The following is a 26,039-nucleotide window of genomic DNA, read 5'->3' as shown; positions in this document are numbered from 1 at the left end:
AAAATGTGTTACTCTCACAGCTTATCTCCTCACACCTCCTTCATTTGGAATAATGGTAATATAACTGTTTCAAATACATCTTTTTTTTTTTGGGGGGGGGGGGGGGGGGGGGTCTATAATTGATAATATTGACTGGAGAAGAGCTTGGTTAATTCCTTTCAAATACTGTATTAATAACAAAATAAAAGAAATAAACTTCTAAATTCTACATACCATTTACCCTTCTAAATCTTTAATATCAAGAGTGACTGATATTGCAGATGTGTGCTGTTTGTGTAACAGTGAGAAAGAGATGCTGACTCGCTTATTTTTGACTATAACGTTTTGGATGCATTGGACTTAAATTAGATACACATGCACAAAAAAAAAATAATAATTATATGTGTATATATATATATATATATATATATACATATAATATTCTTATGATGTGAATGGAAATGTTAAATGATAAAGAAATAAACATTGGAACATATTAAAACAGAAATATAAACAGAAATCCTAAAGGAGATTTGTACCATAATTTGGAACGTATCCTATTGGGATCAAACGAGAATCATTTAAGAATCAATAGAAGTCAAATGGATATAAATTAGCCTATAAATTAAAATAAGAATTAGGATTCCTTTAAGAAGAAAGAAAGAGAGAGAGATAAATGAAATCCTTATTTAAAACTAGCAGTTAAATGGTTATTGAAGGACACTGCTGGAGTTCTGACTCACATCATAATGAATAACGTCTCACTGATTCTAATCGGCGGTCATTCCCATCTGACTGAAGTCTGGGATTGCCCTCTCTAGCTAATTAAACATCATTAAACACTATTATGGACAACATCAGCCCTGTGATACCAATCACTTCCCCCGGCTCTACAAACAAACATAAACAGCTTTTGGAGACAGAGCCACATGAGACGTAATTAGTTTAACGGCCCAGTGATTGTAAAATAACAGAAAGTCCACAGAAAGGCTGTATTATGCCATTCAGTGCTCTTTTTGTATTATTTAGCAACTGTTATGATGTTCATTAATATTTTGAATTAGCTTTTATTTTTATATGTTCGGGTTTCATTTATTAGTTTTAGTGATTTTTTTTTTTTTTTTTTTATATTTCAGTTTAGCTTTATTTTTATTTCAGTTTTAATCATTTTAGTACTTCTGGTTTTTTTCTTCCAATATTTTTTTTTTTTTAGATTTATTTAAATTAACTAAAATTATTTCTTAATAGTTTTAATAATAACAACATTGATGTTAAAAATATTATATTAAAAAAAGATAACTCTGCAAACATTCTTTGAAAAATATCTATAGCTGTGCCTTTTGTTACAAATGTACTTTCCTGCAGTTAAAAAAAATTAATAAAAAATCTTATGGTTACAGATAAAAACCCTTCATTTTCACTTCTTCAATCCAGATGGTTACTAAGTGCCGGCAAGTCTTTGAATCTACACAAACATCCATATAAAAGAGCCATTGAATTGAGTTCTTCAATGATTTTAGTTTATTTAGTTGACTTTAAAGAAAGCATTTCATATTTTGGCAGATATCAAGCAACTTTCAGTGTGCATATGTAGGATTGTTTCACCTGTTTTATGGTCCAGTATGAACATGCACGTGATTTAAAGAATCATTCACACTGAACTTTAAAACTTAGAGGATTGTTTAGATCTTTAACCATCATGCATGAGCAACAATAATAGTGAGGATCATCAAAAACCATATGCAATCCCAGTCCCAACATGGACTGACTCTCAGAGGAATAAGGAGGGATGCCATTATAACCTGAGAAAACTGAGAGCAATAGAGAGACTGAAGGAGAGCGAAAGGGTGGAGACAGAAGCAGCGATATAAACAGGAGATGCTGGAGAGATAAGGAAATTAAGGGAAAGGGCGCAACTCAAATAAACGCTCAAACAAACACTCGTTTTGGTCTAAACGACCCCTCATAACGTCTGGGACACAGACGGAGTGTCACGTCTCTCTCACAAATACTGGACACTGAAGGGATTCTACAGCATTTGACTTTGTGTAGAAGCGCATTCACTGGAGAGCTTCTGAAATACTGCAGCATCAGCTCTGAAGGATGCACACCTCAGCCAAGTGTGAGAGAACATCTGACATCCACTGGTGCTCTTCATAACACAAGCTCTTTAATGTGAGCCATCAGACAGATGTTGTAGAAGTTCAAACTGAATGTATACTGATTTTTACGCCTAAAGCTACAGTGGAGATTCTCAGAGGAGCTGCGTCGTTTGAAACACCACTGCAAGAAAGTGCGCTGCATGTTCTCCTGCACGTTCTTGATGGTCCTGTGAATGGATTATCTTTGTTTTGAAGTACATGAAGACATATGGTTCTTCATTTTTGGCCATTTTTGGAAACCTTGTTACAGCAAGAGAAACGTTGGAGGAGTTGCATGTTCTTCAGCACATTCACGATGCAACTATTGAATGGACACTGATCCTTTTTATTGAGGTAAACCATTTCTCTGAAGTATATTCAGACTGAATATTTGATCATTGTGTTTATTTGAAGAAAAAGAACAAGTTTTGCCACGCAAGCAACTTTTTGCACATGCATTTACTTTCCTTAAGTGCCTCAAGAATAAATCACCAAGAATATCCAATGAAAGAAGCCGAATCTTCTCTTCTTGACACCTCCTGGTCTTCCCTCTTAAAACACGCCCCTCTGCTCCGCCTCAACGCCCTTGACTTCTCCGACCTATGGGATGATGAGGATCTTGAGCTGGACAGCATTGATGAAGACTCCTCCCACACTTCGGCCAATCAGATTGCAGCAACACCCATGCCCCCACCTCCTCCCCCGTTGGCCCCGCCCCTCTCTGTAGCTAGCGAATCACCGCGGCCGTCAGGCTGTCGTACTCTGAGGCTCCACTGGAGCGCGCTGTTGAGTCTGCAGCCTTTGCCGAGAGTGGGCCGCTTCGGGCTTCAGTCGATCTGGGCCGGTCTGGAACCGGTTCAGCTAGACACCAATAAACTTGAATACCTCTTTGAGAGCAAAATCAGCAGCAACAGCTCCCTCTCCAGTCTGATGGGGGCACGACAGGTAGGACTTCAATGTTTAACATGCACAGACAACCATTAGTAAACACAGGGCGGTCGCTAGCCAGATAGCACACGTACGTCTGCAAGATGTCTGTTAAAGATCTCTTGATCTGGAAAGCATCTGCTATGCACAATCAACTGACAGACGTCTTCAGATGTCAGTTTTACATACATTCTAAATCATCTTAAAGACATCTAATAGACATCTATTTGACATCTGATAGTAAATGTGTAGACACATTAAAGACGAGCAAACACTCATCTTGCAGATGTAAATGCAGACATCAAATAGAAGTGCTATTGGGGTAGACAATATAAACACAGCTGCCCCAGTAAAATATTACTGTTAAATCTTTATGTATCAATGAAGATTACACCGGAGAATCATTTTCAGCAATTAGTATGTGTGATTTTTTCAGCTATTTACACAATTATAACTAACGATGACAGATTCACAAACAAATCATTCTTTTGATCTAATCAGTCAAAGGGGTCTGCAACAAAACCTGAAATTGTTGCCGATTCACTTTGATTCATTCAAGCATCATTTGCAGCAGTTTGTGACACCACAATAGTATGGAAGCCCAAAAAAAGAAATCATGTTTTGGCAAGACATTATTATAACTTTACAGTTTAAATTATGACACTTCACACAAAGTCAAAATTGCATTCTATTTTATTCATCCTTTATTTGACATGGATAGATCACTGAGATCACTATTTCCAGGGAGTCCTGACCAAAATTATGACATAAAAAGTCAATTAGAAAAAAAAAAAAGTTTGAAATTATGACTTTTGAAGAAAAAAAAGTGACATTATATTTGTTTTGTTTTTTTTTCGCATAATTTTGATTTAGAATATCATAATTTTGACTTTTAACATCAGAATTACAACTTATGTCATGATTATAATATTTGAAGTCATAATTTTAACTTTACATCTCATTTATATGACATATAAAGTAATAATTACAGTATGTCTTACCAAACTATGATTTTTTTACTCTCCATATGTGGCTGAAATGGATTTCCATAAAATAAAATAGTATATTTTATAAAACAGAAACCTGAGGATTAGGTGGATATTGTCTTTTTCTCTGTTTATCCCTGTAGCAGAAGCAGCCGTGTGTGTCTGTATTGGGTGTAAAGCGCAGTAACATCATCACTATAGCTCTGAGCAGCCTGCCACCGGTTCATCTGCTTCCTCCTGCCATATACAGCATGGACAACACTGTACTAGACAGAGAAGACATCCAGGTGTGTTCCCTACAGCTCTGTTAAAGTCAATATGAGTAAAAAATCTATGACTAGAACCCTTCACTAATACATGTGGCAAATTACAGCAACAGTGAATGGAAAGTATTGACATTATTGTGGCTCAGAGGTTGCAGATGCTGGTTCCCACTGAAGAGGAGTTGAATCTGATAAAGGAGGCGAAAGCTCAAGCCCCGCGTTCACCTCTGGGCCCTGCAGAGCAGTGTCTCCTGACCCTGGGAAGCGTTCCTCATCTGAGTGCCAGACTGCAGCTCTGGGCATTCACTCTGGACCACGACACGCTGGAGAGAGTGAGAGAGAGGAGTTACATTTAGAGTGTTTGTCAGTGCAAACTCACAGCAATGCTGAAATTTACTGGACACTTTTACAGCAATTTCCAAGCAACTGTATAACAACCGTAAAAGCGTTTTGGGGCTTGAAAATGCAAACATTTGAAAACAGGTTTTAAAGTGCAAATTGTTGAAAAGGATACTGTCTCAGCGTAAACTACAAAAACTCAAATTTCTGAAAATTTCAGTCTATCCACCTTTTTCACACACCTCATGATGCTTTGTGCAAATTATGGGAGTAACTTCCATTTACACGTGTAAACAATCAGCAAAAGCTTCACTCTATGACTGCAATAATAAGCAGTTTCAAGAACTTATTGATCAGTAAATGGAAATTTAAATGTGTAAAAGCATTAACAAATTCCTTTCAACTTACCATGAATAACTCCTAAAGATCCTCTTTCTTTCCTCAGCAATATTATGGATGTGTTAAACATCATTATATAGTAATATGTGTCTATATTTTGTAACTATTACATTTTACTGCATCCGCATGAAATCAAAACTGGAAAGAGACATGAAGATTTGGGGAGAAAAATGTAAGATTCTTAGTGCATTCAAGGGAATTATTTTTGGTTAAATCGGGAGAGCAGACCACAAATGTTTAGTATATGTTGTTTTTTTTATTTGCTTAAAGCGGAATACAAAGGAAACATGAAAATAATTAATAATGCAGCCGGCTGAAAAGAGCTATTCTACAGATACCGTTGTTATATCACGTCACATTAACATACCAAACGTGACATTATTCTCCTGACTTCTGAAAATAGAAAAGGAAAATGTACAGTCTATTCAGTCAAAATGACGGATAAAGATTATTTAGAGTGCATCTTATGATTTGAAATTATTTGTTGCAGTCTTTTTGAGTAGAACTTCCCCAACTTTCCTACAATCTTTTTATTGACAGTTAGGTTTTCCATTAAAATCATATTATACAAATTGATACAAAATCACGACCTTTTAAAATAGGTATTCTCATGAGCTCAGGTTGGATTATCCTTCATTGTATGAGTTAAATCTGTACTGGAAAACTGTCCAGGCATGTACGTGCTTGACATTATTTGAATAAAATCATCAACTAAGATAAATGAATGAACTGACGGTGAGAGAACTGAACTGCTGTTTTCTGTCATGTCTGGTCATTTGTAGTGTTTGTTTTTATGCAGCTCTGTTCTATGCTTTGCTTATGCGTGTAAACAGGACATCGCAGAGCCGCTCTTCCATCTGAAGCTTGCCATGGAGCAGCTGGCGGCCAATCAGACGTTTCGCTGCATACTAGCGACTGTGCTGGCCGTCGGAAACTTTCTGAACAGCTGTAAGGTGAGGATGAGTGTATAAAGATGTGTGCAGTCACAGCCGTCCCATGTTGCATGATGGTTTGTGTTTTTTTTACAGGCGAAGGGGTTTGAGTTGAGTTACCTGGGCAAGCTCTCTCAGGTGAGAGACACTCACGGCCGGCAGCCTCTGCTTCATCACGTATGTGTGTTATTGCTCCAGCTTTACCCACAATCCTCTGATCTGTACTCCGACATCACCGCTGTCACAAAAGCCAGCAAGGTATGAGGCTATTTGGTATGTATGTTTTGTGCAGTATGCACAGGAAATGGCCCACTATTAAAAAATCTTGAGAAACAATATGCATTGCAAATGTTTCAAATATACTGCACTCTTGCTTTTTATGTGTACTATACATTGATAGTATTTAGTAGTTGTGACTCCCTGCCCTGTTCATACAACAGCTCACAGTATTAGAGTATAAATAGAAATCCCTAAGTAACCTGTGACTACAGTGACACTATAGTAAATATCAAAGAGGGCGACTGTCTAGCTCAGCGGTTCTCAACTCTGGTTCAGCTCCAACACTAAGCAAACACACCTGAACAAGCTAATCAAGGTCTTCGGGTGTCGCAACCATTAGAAAGTTACAGGCAGGTGAGTTTGAGCAAAGTTGGAGATAAAATCTGCAGGAAAATGGATCTCGCGGGCCAGAGTTTAGGACCCCTGGGGTCCATCTTACCGCTAAGCGTTCTCCTAAATAGCAGTAAAAGTTTTTAGCTAAGAGTTTTTTCTTAAAAAAACAATTCACAAAGCTGCTGAGACAAACTTTTCCTAAAGAGAACCCAGCTAACAGAATTTTGTTTTAAGAACGCTCTCCAAATATTCAGTGTTGGTTCTGGGAACATAAAACAAATCCAGTTTTCTTGATGTTAGAGGAACATTTTTAAAAGGTATGATGTTCTTCAAACATTCTTTCAACTTAATTTTGATTTAAAAATTTAAATTGTAGGAACATTCCAAGAACATAAAAATATCCAGTTTCCTTAATGTTAGTAGAATGTTATTTAAAGGTTAGTATGATGTTCCTGAAACATTCTTTCAATCATTCAAACACCTGCTGTGAACAAGCACTGAAAGATAGAGAAATAAGAACACAAACTACAACTTTCTTCAGCCACAGCCTTAGATGAACTGAAGATAAAATGCATTAAATCTCTCAAGATCTGATTAAACAACTCCACAAACAGCATTACCAGCTTTACTTACATTATTAGTAAGCAGATTGACTTTATTTCTGTCAAACAGCTACAGAAGTTCTCTTGATTGGCAATAAGCAGACAAAAATTGGGGCATTCAGGATCATTAAAAAAGGGTCAGGGGCATGTGCTTGCGATCGACTCTGCAAGAGTGTGTTTTCTTCAACGGAAGAGAGTGAAGGCAAAGAAATACAAAGATGTATACAAAGACCTATGGAAATACAAAGACAGTTCACTCCTATACTTACGAATGGGAGGAACCACAACACGCATTATGGTGGAATAGTCCCACCTTCTAAATGAAAGAGCCAATCGCTGATTGATAAAGTCATTGCATCACTGTTAGAAGCTCCGGTTCCCATAGAAACTTGGGGCTGGACCAGCCAATGAGCATGTGTGGTATTAAGCGCGTTATAACTGTGCATGCGCATTGGCTGGTCTAGACTGAAAAATAAGCGTTTTAAAAGCTATTTGAGCACAAGCAAAAGCATTCATGGGGCAGTTCATTTCAGATTTTGTTTCTGATTTGAAATTTGTAATTTAATTGCGAGTTCAGCAAGCAGTTTTTGAGATTTCAGGATTCCCCCATTAATTTAGATAGGACTTGGTTTTGTTTGAGCTGCCCGGAGGCGTTGCAAATATAGTCGCCAAGTGTATAGACTTTCCTTGAAAGGGACTTTGGTGAAGGTGCGTCGCCCATCTTTCTTACAGTCTATGTTCACAACTGACCCGCTCACTCAACAGCCAACATTTTCCAATAGGCTACTATGAACCAGAAATCTTTACGATGTATTTACCTTGTGAATTTCAAAAACGTCCAGAGTGAACAGAGCTACAATCTAGACAAAACAGACACTTTAGCTCACTTTATTATTATTATTGTTTTTAATTCAGTTTTGATTACTTTATTGCAATACTCAAATATGGAAAACGGTGAGGAGGAGAAGAGTTTTGACTGGTAAAAATGCATTCTGAGTTAATCCAGATAGCTGTTGGGATGATATCCAGTTAATTTGTATCCTGTTTTTTGTTTTGAACATGTTTCCTAGTGACCATGTTTCCTTCTCTTGTCTTTATCCTTCTTTTCCTGTCTCTGATAAACATTCACATGATGGCGACTAGTGTGACTACACACAAGTGCAGCTGAATCTCTCACAGCTTGAATCGCTTTGCAAAGCATGCTGGGATCAACTCCGACTACTTGAGAAAGATGGAAAGAAGAAGAAAGGTGGAGGAAGAAAAGAGGAAGGTGGAGAAGAGGCAACGCTTCATCGGAGGCTTACCCAGTTTCTGAAAGACTGTGAGGAGAGGTTGAAGGTGCTACGAGCCGTTCACCGCAGAGTCATCAACAGGTAAAACGAGTTGGTTAACACAAGATGCCAAAACATTTGCGTTGAACCAGATGCAAATGGTTATTTTGCTCTCATTTAGCCAAATCTGTTTGTAAAAACCTTTTACAAAAAAAAAAATTTATACTTTTTTAAGCATTTAAGTAAACTTTAGATCAATACAATTTTATGGTCAAGAAACATTATAAAGTTTATCAAAATTATTGATTTGTATAGTTAATTTATTTAATACTACAATCCGAATTCCGGAAATGTTGGGACATTTTTTTAATTGGAATAAAATGAAAACTAAAAGAATTTCAAATCACATGAGCTAATATTTTATTCACAATAGAACATGGATAACAAAACAAATGTTTAAACTGAGAACTTTAAAAATGTTATGCACAAAATGAGCTCATTTCAAATTTGATGCGTGCTACAGGTCTCAAAATAGTTGGGACGAGGGCATGTTTACCATGGTGTATCATCTCCTCTGCTTTTCAAAACAGTTTGAAGACACGAGTTTCTGGAGTTTTGGTGTTGGAATTTGGTCCCAGTTTGTGGTCGTCTTTGATGTATTTTTCGTTTAATGATGCACCAAATGTTCTCTATAGGTGAAAGATCTGGACTGCAGGCAGGCCAATTCAGCACCTGGTCTCTTCCACTACGAAGCCATGCTGTTGTAATAGTTGCAGTATGTGGTTTTGCATTGTCCTGCTGAAATACACAAGGCCTTCCCTGAAATAGACGTTATCTGGAGGGGAGCATATGTTGCTCTAAAACCTTTATATACCTTTCAGCATTCATAATGCTTTACAAAACATGCAGGCTGCCCATACCGTATGCACTTATGCACCCCCATACCATCAGAGATGCTGGCTTTTCAACTGAACTATAATGACATGCAGGAAGGTCTCCCTCCTCTTTAGCCCGGAGGATATGGCGTCCGTGATTTCCAACAAGAATGTCAAATTTGGACTCGTCTGACCATAGAACACTTTTCCACTTTGAAACAGCCCTTTTTAAATAAGCCTTGGCCCACAGGACACGACGGCGCTCCTGGACCATGTTCACATTTGCTTCCTTTTTGCATGATAGAGCTTTAGTTGACATCTGCAGATGGTACAGCGGATTGTGTTTACCGACAGTGGTTTCTGGAAGTATTCCTGGGCCCATTTAGTAATGTCAATGACAGAATCATGCCGATGAGTGATGCAGTGTCGTCTGAGGGCCTGAAGACCACAGGCATCCAACAAAGGTCTTCGGCCTTGTCCCTTACGCACAGAGATTTCTCCAGTTTCTCTGAATCTTTTGGTGAACCATAAATTATGAGATTTGCAAAGCCTTTGCAATTTGACGTTGAGGAACGTTGTTTTTAAAGTATTCCACAATCTTTTTATGCACTATTTCACAGATTGGAGAGCCTCTGCCCATCTTTACTTCTTAGAGACTCTGGCTCTGTAAGACATCCCTTTTACAGCTAATCATGTTACAGACCTGATGTCAGTTAACTTAATTAGTTGCTAGATTTCTTGCTTTTTCAGCCCTTTGTTGCCCTCGTGCCAACTTTTTTGAGTAGCAAGCATCAAATTTGAAATGAGCTCATTTAGTGGATAGTTTAAACATTTGTTATGTTATCTATGTTCTATTGTGAATAAAATATTAGCTCACATGATTTGAAAATCTTTAAGTTTTCATTTTATTCAAATTTAAAAAAAAACGTCCCAACATTTCCGTAATTCAGATTGTATTTCATTGGTAACACTTGCAGTTACCAATAAGTGTAATACCTAATATAAAATGTCCAAGACATTGCAGTGCTCAGTTTGTTTAATTTTTCCTTGCATTTAGATTCCACTCGTTCCTGCTCTTCCTCGGTTACTCGCGTACCATGGTGAGAGAAACTAGTGCTGAGATGTTTTGTAAGACCGTCAGTGACTTCGCATTGGAGTACAGAGCCACTCGCAATGCTATTCTTCAACAGAGGGAGAGAGAGAAGGAGAAGCACAGTCAAAACACACCTAAACTCAAAACCAGACTCCAACAAAGCCCCTCTGATGTATGTATTGGACACTTTTTTTAAACAGATATTTAGCTACTTATAATAAAAGTATATAATATATAATAATAAAAAAACTTTCTTTTAAGATCCAATTATCACTAACAAACCATTAACTATGACTTTTGCCTCAATAAATTCCTAATTTGCTGATTATTAATAGTTAGTATGGTAGTTAAGTTTAGGCATTGGGTATTTAAATAATATTTTATCCACCAAATATACAAGTTCTTAATTGAAAAGTGTTTATATTTTGGCAGAATAAAAGAGAATAAAAATGTTCACCATATTTGTCAATTTTAATTAGGAAGCTATACATAATGATTGATTACTTTCTTTCACAGCAGGAGAATCCAGAGCAGGTGAAACTTGAAGAGGTTTTAAACACTCCTGAATCATCGTCATCATCGTCTTTCCACTTTGACTTCACTCTTCCACGACAACGCAGCAAGACAAGTGACAAGAAAGGTAAATATAAATGTTACTACATCCTTTAGTTGCATTCAATTAAAAATTGAAAATATTCAAAAATATGAATGGTTGATTTGTTGCAGGCTGTCCCTCCCGAAAGCTGTGGTGATCTCCAATCTTTATTTCTTCTAAAAGTGTAGCTCATTGACGTGTTACCTTGTCAACTATATTTTTTGATTATGGAAGCAAAACTTGAAATAACACCTTTTTTCAATTATTTTGGATTGTTGGCAAGTCAGCAAATGTCACTGTATCTTTTAGGTTTTGTCAACATCACCTGACTCGCCTTTGCTTACTTTATGTGTTTTACATTACATTAACGGTATAAACTACAATAAACTGTTAGCATTCTTCTTGCCATCATTTCCTGTATTCAGAATTACAAATAAATTATATTCATCAATAATATTGTGATGAGCAATGTTCATTCAATTGTTTTGTGTTAAGCAGATGTTTAGTAACTTTCTTAGTTTAGCTTATGTATTTAATGGTTTTTTGTTGTTGTTGTTTGTTTGTTTTTTACAACAGGCATGGTGTTTTACAAAAAAAATTATAATAATAAACTACCATAATTAATCACAACAGTTATTGTTCATTATATAAACTGTTCTAAATTAATGTACTATAGTGTTTTTAAAATATTTCTACAACTTAGCAAAATTTGCTTACCTTTAATGGCAATTTACCACGTTTTAACTATTCTTGCTATACAATGTAGTTACTATAATAGTTTTGTAAAGACTTTACTTTACTTTACTTTTGTCATTTAGCAGACGCTTTTGTCCAAAGCGACTTACAAATAAGAAAAAGTAACTAAAACTAAAAAGGTACAACTCTATAAATACTATCTACCCACATATTTAAGAAAATAAAGAAATTAAATAAAATTAACACATGCATATAACAACAACATTTCAATAATAAACATATCAATGAAAAAATTAAATAAAAAGCTACTACTATCCCTTGCCGGTGTCCCTATCCCGAAGACTTTACTTCGGATTTAACAACGGTATTGTATGAACAGCGTTTAAAGCGATTCGTGCTCTGAGGGAGGATGCTGTCAACCAAACCTTAAACTCACCAATCAAACGAGGACTTCGTTTTAAAAAGAAAGACGTGCAAGAGAATGACGCGTAAACCCACCAATCAAAGCCATGCTGTTCTACAGCGAGTTGAGGTGTAGCCAATGAGATTGGAGGAGATATGGAGCGGGGCGGGGCTTGTTTTAGTGCGTATTTGCGCGACGCCATTTCGTGCAGTCGTCTGTTGGTCGGTGTCGTCTGAACGAGCTGATACGGACTGTATCCACTAAACAGTACAGCACCGAATTTTAATCATTTTTAGTCTTAAACTCCCGGTGAGTATTTTGATTCGAGAGATTTTTGTCACTTTTTTTTTATTTTTCACTGACTTTGAACTATCTTTGGAGAATTTTTTTGTTTTTTAATTTTTAATGCATTTTTCTGGTGGTTTTCTGCTTGGCTGTGGTGGCGTTCATCTTGTGATGCCGTGGTAGAGCAGTGAAAACATATATGCTTTGAGAGGACGAAACCATTTTTATTTGATTTTTCAAAGTAGGAGTTATTTTTCACCCCATTTTTTTGCAGGACTACTGCTAGAGCAGCTGGTTTGTTTGTTTTTTGAGGTAATGTGGAGGAAATGTCTCGTATGGACCGGTGGTTGTTTTCAAGATGGGGTCGTTTTTCCCTCCATGTCCAGGATTCAGAATATAAACGCGTTTTAAGTCCGTTTTTAACCTGACAGACTGTTTTCCCAACACGAGTAGACTGTTTTTATTCGGCTGTAGACATTTGGACTGAGCTTGTCCTTTTTAATCCGATTATTTGGGCGTTATTTTGGAGGGTCGTTCCAGTCGGAATCGTGTCGAGTGATTTTTCAGGCGTTTTTGCAGGTTTTGAATGATGTCTCGGCTTTTAATGGACTGAGAAAACACGTTTTCTGTCTCATGCAATAATAAATAGCAATGCATGGACATTTAACTCTTTTTACATTTGCACCCCAAGTCTGTGCAAAATCCTGTAAACGGTAATCTTTCCATTAAAAGTACATCAAGAATGTTGAATTGAGCTGGTTGCATTGATATTAATAAATGTTTGAAGAAGGCCCAATATTACTGCCTTTGCTCAAGTGCCCCCATGTTGTGTGTGTGTTCAAAACATCATATTTGTATGTAATCCAAAAGTTCAGCCCATGAAGCTCTTCTAGTTATCTTGAAGAAATGAAAATGATATATATGCCAACTACTGATAATGTGTCTTGAACAGTGTTTTCAATGCAATTTCACATTAGGATGTGGGTTAATGTTGCTTTGTCTTCTTTCTGTGCTTGATATAGAAAATGCAACTATTTCTTATTTTGTCTTCAGTAAATGGGTATCTTGTATGTGAAATGCACCAAATCATGTTCCCCTCACAGTTCCCCACTAGACACACATCAGGATATAGTAAATTAAGACCAGTTTTGTTTTTAGCTGTTATATATGTGTAGATCATGGGTTCCCAAACATAAGAATCATACACACCCCAAGTTATTGGGTTTGAATAACCAACCTACCCACCACTTTCATTATTATTTTAATGTCAAATCTTACTTTAAAAAAAAACAACAACATTTGTTTATAGAATTCAAGGTGGAATATATAAGTTGTACACACATTGCAATTGGTTTTTACACCATAAGCAAGTGTTGCAATAAGACTGGACGATAATTCCCATTTTAATCTACAAAGCAGCAAAATGCAACATCGCTACAGCTGTAGTGTGAACAGTGTTTGTTGCAATAGGAGTGATCCAGTGTTGTTGCATTACAGTTATTTATTGAGTTTGATTTGTCACCGTATGCAGCCCACACTTTGGGAAACCCTGGTCTAGACTGTACAGAGCATGCTGATGTTAATACCTTTGCATACAACACACGTTTAGCTCTTTAAAATCATGCAGGTCATACTTCTATTCTCAAGTCCACATTTTACAGCAAATTTGTGTTTCATTAGTCCTATCGTGGAGATTTCAGGTCTGTCAACCATAAAATACTCGGTTGTAAAAAAACAACAACAAATTCTTGCTTTAGGGGGCTAAAGATGTTTATTTCTGATTTTATTCATTTTGCTTTTTTGTAGTTTTTGAGGCAGCTTTTTTGACCCACGTCAATCCGTAAGTTGGTTTTTCTTTTATTCTCCACTTCCGCACCAGTCTTCCTGAAGTGTTTTATTCAGACTAGCCTCCCATTTGCTGTGTGTAGCCTTTACCTACTTCTATCACCTTTACAACTGCTGTAGAGTAACAAATACTTTATAAAAAGTTGTGTGAATTTTATTTTATTTAGTACAATTAGAAAAAGGTTAATTAAGCTTGCCAGCAGAAAACTAAACCACACGCTTCAGAGGCTTAACGTTCAAAGACACGCTATGTATTGCTAAACCTCTCCTAGAGAGAATCCCATCTTTTGACTCTGAGGTCTAGCCTTTTGGATTAATGGTAATGTAATATACAGGACACGTGCAATTTTATGTCTACTACAATAGTCAACATTTGAAGTGGATCAAAAGCTTTCATCGAAGATGTCCTAAAACCTGAAACCAAAATGCGTTCTTGTCTTAAGACAACTTTGAACTTTTTTGATCCACTTCAAATGTCGACTGATATAGTATGTGTCCCTTAAACATAACTTCTATCCTTCCCTTTACAGTTGTGTTCTGGATGAGTGCAAATGAGTCTTCATCTTGCCATGGTAAATTTGTTGTAAGAGCAAGAACAAACATCTACATTTTGTATTTAAAACTCATTGTTTTCCCATTAAATAGCATGCAAATGTATTCTAAAGTACCCACATTAACACCATTGAATCTTCAATTGTCAGTGGTGAACATAATGGTAACTAACATAATTTGTTCTTGAATTTATAGAATAATTCTGTACAATTGAAATATTGAGAAATAGTCTTGACTAAAATTGCTGTGAAGCAAAGGTAGTTATTCTGCAATGTGTTACCAATTGTAGAAACATACAGAACATATTTTTTCTTAAATTTGTGTGTATTGTTCTGCTATCTATCATGGTGCCCGAGGAGATTCAGAGATTTTAATTTGCGTAGACCTCTGACTCGTGCTATAATTGGCCCATAGCGACTGTTTCACCTGCTTTCATCCCCCATAAAGGTCAAATTTCCTACAGACACACTGATATGAATCTTTTTGTTGAGCTATAATGCAGACTTAATGGTGCGTCTTAAGCTGTGCCGAGGGCATTGTTTGATAGACCTTTTTAATCTCTTGGCGGCAATGTTTTCCATTTTCCATTAGCACAGGACTCGATTGCGTCAAATGACTGGGGAAAGTCACTCTATGTGACACTTTGAAATGAAATGGTTTTAGATAGGGATCTTGTGATATTAAGCGGATTTATATAACATTATGGTGACATGGCTGTTCTTTTTCACTTGGGATATCTGTCTGGATTTCATTTTCTTTGCCTCAAGTTGTGTATACCAACCACTGGGAGGCAGCATCTGACAGCTAGCCTGCTTGTTTGACCTTGGGAAAGTGTTGAGATTGGTGTGATGTCCGTGAAAGTGTGGTGGGTTACATCACCCACCCACCAACCCACCCAGTACGACCTTCACCCACAATGCACTGCTGAGCAGCAGCTCAACGGTGTCCATTAACAACCCTCTTCTCTCCAACAGAATCAGGCAGACAGACGACTCGACCTGAATTACAGACAGAATGGAGTGAGTTCTGACTATTCAACCCCCAACATCCCCTTCAGCACACTTAAATATCTCAATGTGCACGTTATGTGGCGGTCAGGTATCCGCGTGTCCCAAAAGCATCCAGAAATACCGCCAGAACATTGACCAGTCCAGCTCAAACATACCAGTTTACCTCTCAAACGTGTAGTAAGCACAGAAAATTATCCACGCACACACATAACCAGATACATTTTCCTCAGTAAATTCACCGTTTGGTGCATATCCTCCTGTTTTACTCTGTCAAACCCATAAACCAATACTATAATGCCTCTATATTTAAGCCTGCATACAGCAGGCGTTTAGTTTTACTTCCGCATTTTAGTTTGCATGTGTGATTATCTCAGCAGGTAATACGTTACCACATTACCCACCCAGCACTGGTTCATACAGATATGAATGAGTGGCGCATTTGACCAACAAACTGCATAAGACTATAACATACACGCCTGTCTAGTTTATAGAGTGAATCTCCTGATTTCAAATGTATACCTTTGCACATTATAGCACAGGGAAGCTTCATATATTACTGCTGTGGCTTTTATTTTAAACATACTATTTGATATAACTCATGACAATGTAAGTTATATTTTATTTTGATTTACAAACTGTGTATATCTTAATGTTTGTTCTTCACTCATATGACTCTTTGGTAATGTTCATAATAGTGGAGTAATTGGAAATGTTTAATTATTGATCTGGGCTGTAATCTTCATGTGGTTCCATTTTAAACTGAGAAAGTTAACATGAACCCAAAATTGGCCCCATTTACTTTATAATAACACACATTTATTTTGTCTTATTGTAAGTAATTCATGAGCAAATGCTAAAATGAAAGACAAATTGGTTGCAAATACTGTTTCATGTTGACTTTAGATTTCCAGAACGAATCCAGTCTCAGTAGCTATTTTTCCATCCATGTGTTATTATAAAAAAAATTCATACCAATGTTGCATAAAAACCTGCATGCATGTCAAATCTTAATGTGCATAAATTTGCATTCATTTGAGCAGCATATTTTTATAACTTTTTTTAAAGCCATTTAGAAAGCATGCACAAACTCCAGTAGAACAAATTTCTTGATGCGCAACAAAATCAGATCATGAGATTGTATAATTGGACTAACCATTGGACCAGTCGCATTACGCACCATCTAAACAACATAGTACTTCAGAAATGGCTGTGCAAAGTCTGTAAGCAAAATTATTTGGTATATATACCTCCTAGAACTGTTTCAAACCATTGCATTCCCACACATTAGGCCAAGATTACATGGCAGCGATTACTGCATTCCTTCTGTTGCATCTGCAGCAACATCCATTTTTATTATAGATGTATAGCAGTATCACAGGAAGTGATGATTCTGTTCTCTTGAACATATGGAATGGAAAGTGTGCTTTATTTGCAAATATTTCATGTGATGTTCCATTTTACATTAACTTCGCAACATTGGATGGAAACTAGTTATCGAGGCTGGTGATGGTTGTTATCCACACGCTAATTTCTCATTTGTCCTTCCTTTCTCTGTCGATCTTCTCCACCCCTCTTTTTTTCGGCCAGACATTCCCCCACAACCAGCAGCCTGATGGCCAGCAACGTCACCAACAAGACGGATCCACGTTCGCTGAACTCCCGAGTCTTCATCGGGAACCTCAACACCATGCTGGTGACCAAGGCTGACGTGGAGGCCATCTTCAGTAAGTACGGGAAGATCGTGGGCTGCTCCGTGCACAAAGGCTTCGCCTTCGTCCAGTACGCCAACGAAAGAAATGCCAGAGCTGCTGTTGCCAGTGAAGATGGGCGGATGATCGTCGGACAGGTGCTCGGTAAGTACAGTGACTGCGAAGATCTCATTGATGCAGGTCATTGTAGATGAATTTCTTACCTTCGTTTTCCCAGGATGTTTCAGTTGTTTGAAGGGCATTTCCTATTTAAGATAATTCAAAGTCCTTTTTAAGGTAAGTCAATGGTTTTGGCGGCCATATTTGAAATGCCCTCAATCATGCAAGACCAACTCGTTCTACTTGAATGGGGAACTACTGAAATCCACGGGCCAAACTGAACATTTAAATGGCAAATTTCCAATCAGCAACTAAATTTGTGCATGTGCAATCCCAAGCATAGGTCAGTTTCTATAGTAAGATTATAATGGCAGCTGCAATGGGCGATTGGCTGTTTTATTTAGAAGGCGGGACTTATTTTGTCATATTCTGCATTGTAATTTCTTCCATTCATGCTAATATGAGTGAACTGTCTTGGCATTTGTGCTGGCCTTGGTTAATCTCTCAAAACCTGTCAAGAATGTGTTCACCAAACATCAAAAGAATGAATAATTACTTTTTGCTTAAAATAAAGCATCACTTTATTTTGTATTCTGTCACAATTTTTATGACAGTATGCTTTCAATCAAATTTTCATTATTGCAGTGTGAAAATAAAATTATTATATTAAGTAATAAACAATGCGCACAATGCAAAAACAGTCTTAATCTTAAATCTCAGTAATTTATTTTAAGCAAAATAAACATTTAGTTTTAGTAAGTTGTGACCTTGATGTGTTCTTGCAGTATTTAGCCTGATATGGATAGTGGAGAGGGAAACTGTGTAACAAACTCTCAAACATCAGTTTAACGAAAGCCACAATTAAAATATGGGATGCAATCCATTGAGTTTTTGATACTAATATATTAAAGTGGCATTGTGTATACAAACAAGCAACCTCCACACATAAACATTCCACCCCCTCTCCATAATATGTACAAATCAGTTCCTTAAAAACAGTCCATGCAATACGTTCTGCAAAACGTATTGCGCGAGTGAAATTAGACAAACTTGGCGGGGGGCGCATGTCCTAAAAGGTTGAAAACCCCTGTATTAGAGTCTTCACCCTCATACCTGAGGTCGTTGTCCCCTAGTGTTGAGGGAAATAACTACAGTTACAGTAAATTAAACACAGAACTCTTACAACTGAGATCAGGAAATGTCAGCCTTATTTCTTTAATTTGACATGGTCTGAACTCATAGTTGAAGCTCAAAGAAAATCCAGGATTTTTGATGTTGTGTTGCTATTTTGTGCCCTAAACTTGTAAATATGGCATTATTTGTAGGCAGGGGTGGACTGGTCATCTGGCAGACCGAGCATTTTCCCGCTGGGCCGACGTACTTTTTGGGCCGGGCCTATACATCTTCTCATACCATATTTGTCTGATCGGCCCATAAAACTCTTAGCAGCCTATAGTTTTTCTGCCTAAATAGTGGACGGCGCTGTGGTCTTTGTGGCTGTTTAATGTATTTGTCAAAAGTCGGTTTAGGATTTTTTCCCCCAGACAGACCGGCCCATGAGACATTTAATCAGCAGCCCATTGGTTATTTTCTTAATTGACATTGGGCTGACCCAACCACATCTTTAAACAACTCCCCTTTTGGGCGCTCTCTCTCTCTCACACACGCACACACACACACACACAGTGGTGTATTGTAACGAAGTAATAATACTTCGTTACAGTACTTAAGTATATTGTGGGAGTATCTGTAGCCTACTTGAGTTGTTATATTTCAGCCAACTTTTACTCCACTACATTTCCCCGAAGCATATTCGTTACTTTCAACAAAATAGACACAGACTGCAGGAAAGCAGGTTTGACGAATCAGTGAATCTGTTTGTAAGTTAGAACAGCTTTGCTCATGTGCAAACCGTGCAAACAATCGCGGATGATTCATTTTCCACTCAAAGTGAGTCTGGGGTGTGTGATATACAGTATATCTTCTGCAATAATAGGGTAAGTGTTGTTGTAATGATGTGTGATCTGACATTATCAAGTAGGCTGTATCATCAAAATCACACACAGAGTGCACGCACTTGATTTATTCATGTATTAAAACTCAAAATTCCAGGCATTCTAAATTGTAGATGGCAAAAATGCTTCTGTATGCTTTTTATATTTATATAATAGTTAACTTCTAAATTGTGCACATCACCTGGACTATATCTATATCACACAAAGAGTCACGTTTTTCTGCAGATTTCAGCATGAACACATTTAAAATTATTTCATACAAGTCCAGTAAAGCAATAAGTGACTTACATTTTAGACTTATTGCTTGTTTTTGCTAAATTTTGCCAAAGAAAATAGTTCCAAACAAAGATCACAGCATTGCATCTCTGAGCAATGGACGGTGTACTTATTGAATGAATCAGGCGTTTGAATGAATCGGTTGAATAAATGATTCAGTGATTCACTCATTAACACAGTCAAATGCTCTGTTCCTGAATGAATCAGTCGTTTGAATGAATCGGTTGAATAAATGATTCAGTGATTCACTCATTAACACAGTCAAATGCTCTGTTCCTGAATGAATCAGTCGTTTGAATGAATCGGTTGAATAAATGATTCAGTGATTCACTCATTAACACAGTCAAATGCTCTGTTCCTGAATGAATCAGGCGTTTGAATGTAAATTAAACTGTGTAAATAAATACATCTTAATGCTATTTCAGATGCAGATTCCAGAAATGTTTTATGTTGGAATGAAAGACACTAAGAACCGGATGAAGTGCTTCTTATTCTTACCCAAAAATACAAAATGGAAGAAAGAGTTCAAACTGAATACAATCTTGCTACTAAAGCTGTATGAATATTTTTTTTATATATATTTATTTACTTTTCCATTTTGTATTTACTTGTACTTTTACTTTCAATACTTAAGTACGTTTAAGATTTTAAAAATATTTTTCGTACTTAAGTACTATACATATCATATACTTTAAAACTTTTACTCCAGTAATATTCTAAACGAAGACTTCAACTTCTACCAAAGTCATTTTTTGGTAAGATACCTGTACTTTTACTTGAGTGTGGCTTTCGGGTACTTTATACACCACTGCACACGCACACACACACACACACACACACACACACACACACACACACAGGATCCCTTCTTATGCTTTTAAAGGTTCATCCGAGGAGTTAACAAATTTGACTAAGTAAGTTTACAGTTTATTTAATGCTATACTATGGGAAACAGTGATCATCTGATCAACGATTTATCATGTCTCTTCCCTTTCTCCCTCGAACACACAGACACACACAAACACACTGGCACATACACACACACACACACAAACACACAGGCACATACACACACAGACACAGACACACAGACACACACACACAGACACACACAGACACACACACACAGACACACACAGACACACACACACAGACACACACACACACAGACACACACAGACACAGACACACACACGCAAACACACAGGCACATACACAGGATGTCATAACTATATAGGCCTATGGTTTTAGGATTCATCAGTGTGGATTATAGTTTTATTATATTAATAAATTACACTTTTTAGAAGTTTTTAATGTCAACTCTCACTCTTTCCTACCTATTATTATTATGGCTTTAGTGCTTTTATGGAATAGGAGCTGATATACATATTCAAGAGCGTGCAAAGATGAGTAGTATTTTGATCGTATGTAGTGGGCCGGTCTGGGCCAAAATGCCAGGGCCCATTTTTTTTTTTTTTTTTTTTTGTCCCAGTCCAGCCCTGTTTGTAGGGATTGTTAACCTTCAGTTGCTTGAGGGTGATTGGTCCTCTAAGAAATGTTCTGTAGGGTTTAGGATGCCTTAAGATGCATGCTTATGCATGAGCACCATTTCTTTTTTGTATTCATTTTGCAGATGCTTTCATCCAAACGACTCATTTTGTCACCACTAGGTCACACATCTCTTTTTTTTTTTTTCTTTTTTAATGCGTTAAATTTTTCTGCTTTTTCAGATATTAATCTGGCTGGTGAGCCAAAACCCCATCGGTCAAAGACTATTAAGCGCTCTGCAGGAGATATGTACAGGTTTGGATTTAATATTTTTTTATTATATTTTATGTTTGAGTATTTTTACCCCTGTTAATTCTTTAATTGCTTTCTCCTCCAACAGTTCTTCATTTGATCTGGACTATGACTTTCAGAGAGATTACTATGACAGGTGAGCTCGCTTCCAAATTCATTGATCAAACGCTTAGCGAAGAGCTTTTTATTATTATTCATTAAAGGCTTTTAATGTCCGTCTGAACTGGGATTGCACGATTCCAGGAAGGTGTGTGTTAATCTGAGTGTGTGTTTACAGGATGTACTCGTACCCGTCGCGTGTTCCCCCTCCTCCTCCTCCGCTCTCGCGGGCTGTGATTCCCCCCAAACGGGCGCGAGTGAGCGTGAGCGGCGGCGGCGGAGGCGGAGGCAGCCGCAGGACCAAGAGCAGCTTCTCCTCTAAGAGCAGCCAGCGCACGTCCCGTACCAGTGAGGCACACTTTTTGTGCTAGATTCTCTATTTTATACATCCCTCTTTTTAATAATTTTTTTAAATAAATTTTTGTTCACTATTAAATGATTATACAAAATTAATATTTTATAAGTATATTTTTCTGATATATGCATACTACTGGTCAAACTACTGTTTGTTTGTTTTTTTTAATTTTTTTGAAAGTCTATTCTGCTCAAGGCTACATTTATTTGATCAAAAATAAAAACATTAATATTGTGAAATTATTAGTTTAAAAAAACTGTTTTCGTATCTTGGAAAATGTAATTAATTCCTGTGTTCAAAGCTGTATTTTCAGCATCATTACTGCAGTCTTCAGTGTCACATGATTCTTCAGAAATCAGTCTAATATACTGATTTACTGCTCAATTGTTACTTTTGGTGCTCGCTTAGTAATAATGTTTTCAATTCTCAATGTTTTCTGCTTGATGATTTATTTGAAAGTCTTTTGTAACATTAGAAATGTCTTCTGTCACTTTTACTTAATGTGTCCTTTCTAAAAAAGTATTAATGTCTTTTTAAAAGAACTTTTGAATGGTCGTCTATCATGATTTTTACACAACTGTTTTCAACATTGATAATAATCAGACATGTTTGTTGAGCAGTAAATCAGTATATTATTATGATTTCTGAAGATCATGTGACACTGAAGACTGGAGTAATGATGCTGGAAATACAGCTTTGCGTCTCAGGAATAAATTACATTGAAATATAATTACTATTCAATAACACACTTCTATATGAAATAAATTGTACAAAGTTTTTAGTGTATTTTTGATCAAATAAATGCAGCTTTTGTGAACTGAAGAGCCTTCATTCACAGTTGTCACAAAATCAGTACATTTGGCCTAATAAGCAGTTCAATGCCTGAGATGTTAGTGACCACCATTCATATGCCTGTTTGTGTGCAGTGAGAGTTGATGATCTACAAACCATTAAGAAGGAATTGACTCAGATTAAACACAAAGTGGACTATCTGCTGGAGAGCCTGGAGCGCATGGAGAGAGACCACAGCAAGAAATCAGGTACATGCCACACAGACTACTGACCAAAACCCCCCAAAAAGTTATTTCTAACAACACTCCTCATGCTACACAGAGGTGAAGAGCGCCAAACCAGATGAAGTCTCACCGCAGCACTCCAGCGGAAAGAAAGAGCGTGAGAGCACAGAAATGAATGACTACGAGGACGAGGGAGACCTGCTGGAGGAAGAGGAGGTGAGTGAAAGACAAACAACAGCATCAGAAATCATGTATCGACTCGATCGTATTCACCCGTCGCTTTTGGTTTGCACAGATCAAGAGTCGAGGAAGGGATGACGATGAGGAGGAAGAGGAAGGTGAGCAGGAGGAAGGAGAGGATGACGGAGACAGCACCAACGGAGACCATTCTTAAACACGAAAGACACGGACACACATGCATGCTCACCGTGAGATATAGAGTAGATCCTCTGACCTTTAATGCACACTTAGTTTTATTTTACAAGTCCAGAACAATAACTAAGACTCTTTGGATCGTGGAAATGACACTCTTTAGATAAGTCGCATGAACCCTCCTGACTACAGCCACCTTTCTATGAGTTCTCATAATTCTAATTCATAATTCATTAAAATGGGTTGAATGCTTTAGGATTGAGAAAATACGTTTGATTGCAGTGAAATCTCCTTCATTGGTGTGACATTGAACAATTTTGCTGCCAAGCTGTTTTAAAGACTGGCAACCCAACAGCTTGATTGTGTTTGTGAAAATTTGGAGGAGGAACCATTTAGAAGTGCTATGATTGGATTTTACCAAAATATAGGTTATAGGCTGTGCTTTTGATGAATGTTAATGCAAAAAAGTAACTAGTTTCGTAACTTTTCAATGCAAGCTCAGTATTTGTCAGTAATAATTACTATTCTGAACGATAGCTTGTTTAGACTGGTGGTTTAGTGATTGACACATTGATGAGCCAATCAGAATGCATTAAACTTTGAGATTAGATCTCTTAAAGAGACACTAACGTGCATTTTGTACATTTAACCTTGATAATTGGTTTGCACCAAACTTACGCCGCCAGTACAAACAAATTAGATTTGTCAAGCCTAGAAAACAATTGCTTTCCTACTTCAGGCACGTTCAGGTCCTTCTCCTTTGGTGTTTTTAAAGTCTTACACCGCTGTCTGTGTTACGGTGGTGATGCTGGTCGCTGGAGTTCGGGAACGTTCTGCCTTGTTCTTGAGGTCATTCACTCTTCAAACCGGCCTGTGCAGATTGATATTGCACAGATGTACTCAAATACTCTTAAACGTCTGTCTTTACAGACACTTTCCATGATTCTTGTGGTTGTGAGACCCTTCTGTGCAGATTTACGATCTGAAATGCTCTATCGTTGTCGCAATCTTCCCCAACACATACAAATTAGATTATTTTGGCTCATAAGAGTCTCAGATGGTTCTCCAACTGAGTTCCAAAGCTCTTGACGGACTTTAGTCCACAAACCCTAACTAACTGAACCCATTCATTCATTCGTGTGTGTGCTGGTTCAGGCAAAGCAATGTTCCTCTAGGACTTTTGGTAATAAATGTAGAGTTACTCGTCCTGACCAGTGGGCGGCATTGTGGCCCCTTTCTGTTATTTAACTACACAGAAATACTGTTTGATTGAGCTGATCTGTTTTATATTCCATATGTGGTCACTGAGTGTGTGAGAATAAGCTTGGATTGTACAGTGAATGTCATTTTCCCTGTCGGGTTGTATCTGTGTACAGTAACACTAAAAGGTGAGTTTGCTTCTGGTAAATACAATATGTGTTTGTAGCCGTTTGTTTTCATTCATTCTGTTCGTCTTTTGTTTGGTTTGTGTAGGAAGTTTCAATAAAACTACAAATGTTCATGACATGTTGGCTTTTATTGCAAGAATCTTGAACACACGGCAATGATAAACTGCTTTTTATTTTCCCCAACAAGTAGCCATGAAGTGTTGTTTGCTTTTATGCTTGCAACATTACAAGCTGAGACCGTCTCATCAAATGCTTTTCTGAAATATCTTCATTTATTTTAGCAAAACCATTTACTTCATTCCAATGAACTAATTAAAAGAAATGCAGATTAATTAGTCGATCAACAGCACTCCCTGCAGTCGCTGCACTTGGTGGTTGTATTACTGCTCTTCGTCACTGATGTTTTTAGGGCTTTTATGTTTTATTAGATGTATTTGGTGTAAATTTGTGTTGCTGTCGTCCAGAATGAAATCTCATTATTTTAAGGCCTGTAGCAAATGAGATTGATTTCTAGAGAACTCTGTGAAATGTTGTTGCATGCTATTGCATGTTTGTTTAGGATGTGTGTTGTATAATAGGGTTAAGACTAGGCTTAGACAAACAGGTTTAGACGAGTTTCTTTTTTTTATGAGACTGTTTTTTTTTTTGGCCTTTCACATTCATCATCTACATTCATCTCTCGATCTGTCTCTCGCTGCAAAATTAGAGGACCTGTTAAAGCACAACCCAAACCGCTCAAAACACTTCCTGTTAAACCAAAATGTTTCTGGTAGTACCACAGTATGAGATGAAAGATTACCATGGTATTTACATGGTGCTCCAGTGAATGATTTAGAGGTTGAGCGCTGATTGAGTCTGTAGGTGTTTGTATTCTCGATTTCAACTTTCAAAAAGTTTCATTAACTTTTCAAAGTTGGTTATAGTGACGGTTAACTATTTTAGTATTTGTATTAATTTTTTTCTATTCTCGACTAATTCACATACTGTTTTTAATGCTTGTATATAATTGGACCAGTCTTAAAGTTGTTTTCAGGACAAACCTCAAATTTGATAGATATATTATTTTATTTATTTTTTTCATAATAGTTGTTTTTAGAATATTTTC

General features: G+C 37.1%; 2 protein-coding genes across 7 annotated transcripts; both read left to right on the top strand.

The window, feature by feature from the left end:
* The first annotated feature begins 1,939 nt into the window (after nucleotides 1-1,939).
* On the top strand, nucleotides 1,940-11,642 carry LOC306846432 (FH1/FH2 domain-containing protein 1-like). 2 transcript variants are annotated; one of them, XM_079379817.1, is made up of 10 exons: nucleotides 1,940-3,065; nucleotides 4,177-4,320; nucleotides 4,446-4,628; nucleotides 5,868-5,987; nucleotides 6,063-6,224; nucleotides 8,324-8,553; nucleotides 10,384-10,426; nucleotides 10,517-10,591; nucleotides 10,936-11,059; nucleotides 11,146-11,463. In XM_079379817.1, exons 1-10 carry the CDS (start codon nucleotides 2,574-2,576, stop codon nucleotides 11,169-11,171), a joined length of 1,599 nt encoding a protein of 532 aa, XP_079235943.1. In that variant the 5' UTR covers nucleotides 1,940-2,573; the 3' UTR covers nucleotides 11,172-11,463. The 2 variants fall into 2 exon arrangements, with proteins under 2 accessions (XP_079235943.1, XP_079235942.1); XM_079379816.1 differs by having other exon boundaries at nucleotides 10,384-10,591; nucleotides 11,146-11,642.
* Nucleotides 11,643-12,320: 678 nt separating this feature from the next.
* LOC306886987 (heterogeneous nuclear ribonucleoprotein C-like) lies at nucleotides 12,321-25,045 on the top strand. 5 transcript variants are annotated; one of them, XM_079444427.1, is made up of 11 exons: nucleotides 12,321-12,422; nucleotides 14,205-14,238; nucleotides 14,774-14,815; nucleotides 15,770-15,814; nucleotides 17,393-17,658; nucleotides 21,635-21,707; nucleotides 21,793-21,840; nucleotides 21,982-22,151; nucleotides 23,085-23,198; nucleotides 23,272-23,390; nucleotides 23,470-25,045. In XM_079444427.1, the coding sequence occupies exons 4-11, from the start codon at nucleotides 15,810-15,812 to the stop codon at nucleotides 23,566-23,568; spliced, it is 894 nt and encodes a 297-aa protein (XP_079300553.1). In that variant the 5' UTR covers nucleotides 12,321-12,422; nucleotides 14,205-14,238; nucleotides 14,774-14,815; nucleotides 15,770-15,809; the 3' UTR covers nucleotides 23,569-25,045. The 5 variants fall into 5 exon arrangements, with proteins under 5 accessions (XP_079300553.1, XP_079300551.1, XP_079300554.1 ...); XM_079444429.1 differs by having other exon boundaries at nucleotides 12,324-13,111; XM_079444425.1 differs by lacking the exon at nucleotides 14,774-14,815 and having other exon boundaries at nucleotides 12,323-12,422.
* The last annotated feature ends 994 nt before the right edge of the window (nucleotides 25,046-26,039 follow it).

Source organism: Barbus barbus (assembly GCF_936440315.1).
Source record: "Barbus barbus genome assembly, chromosome: 1".
Classification (NCBI taxonomy): Eukaryota; Metazoa; Chordata; class Actinopteri; order Cypriniformes; family Cyprinidae; genus Barbus; species Barbus barbus.
This window is presented reverse-complemented; position numbering and strand designations above follow the sequence as displayed.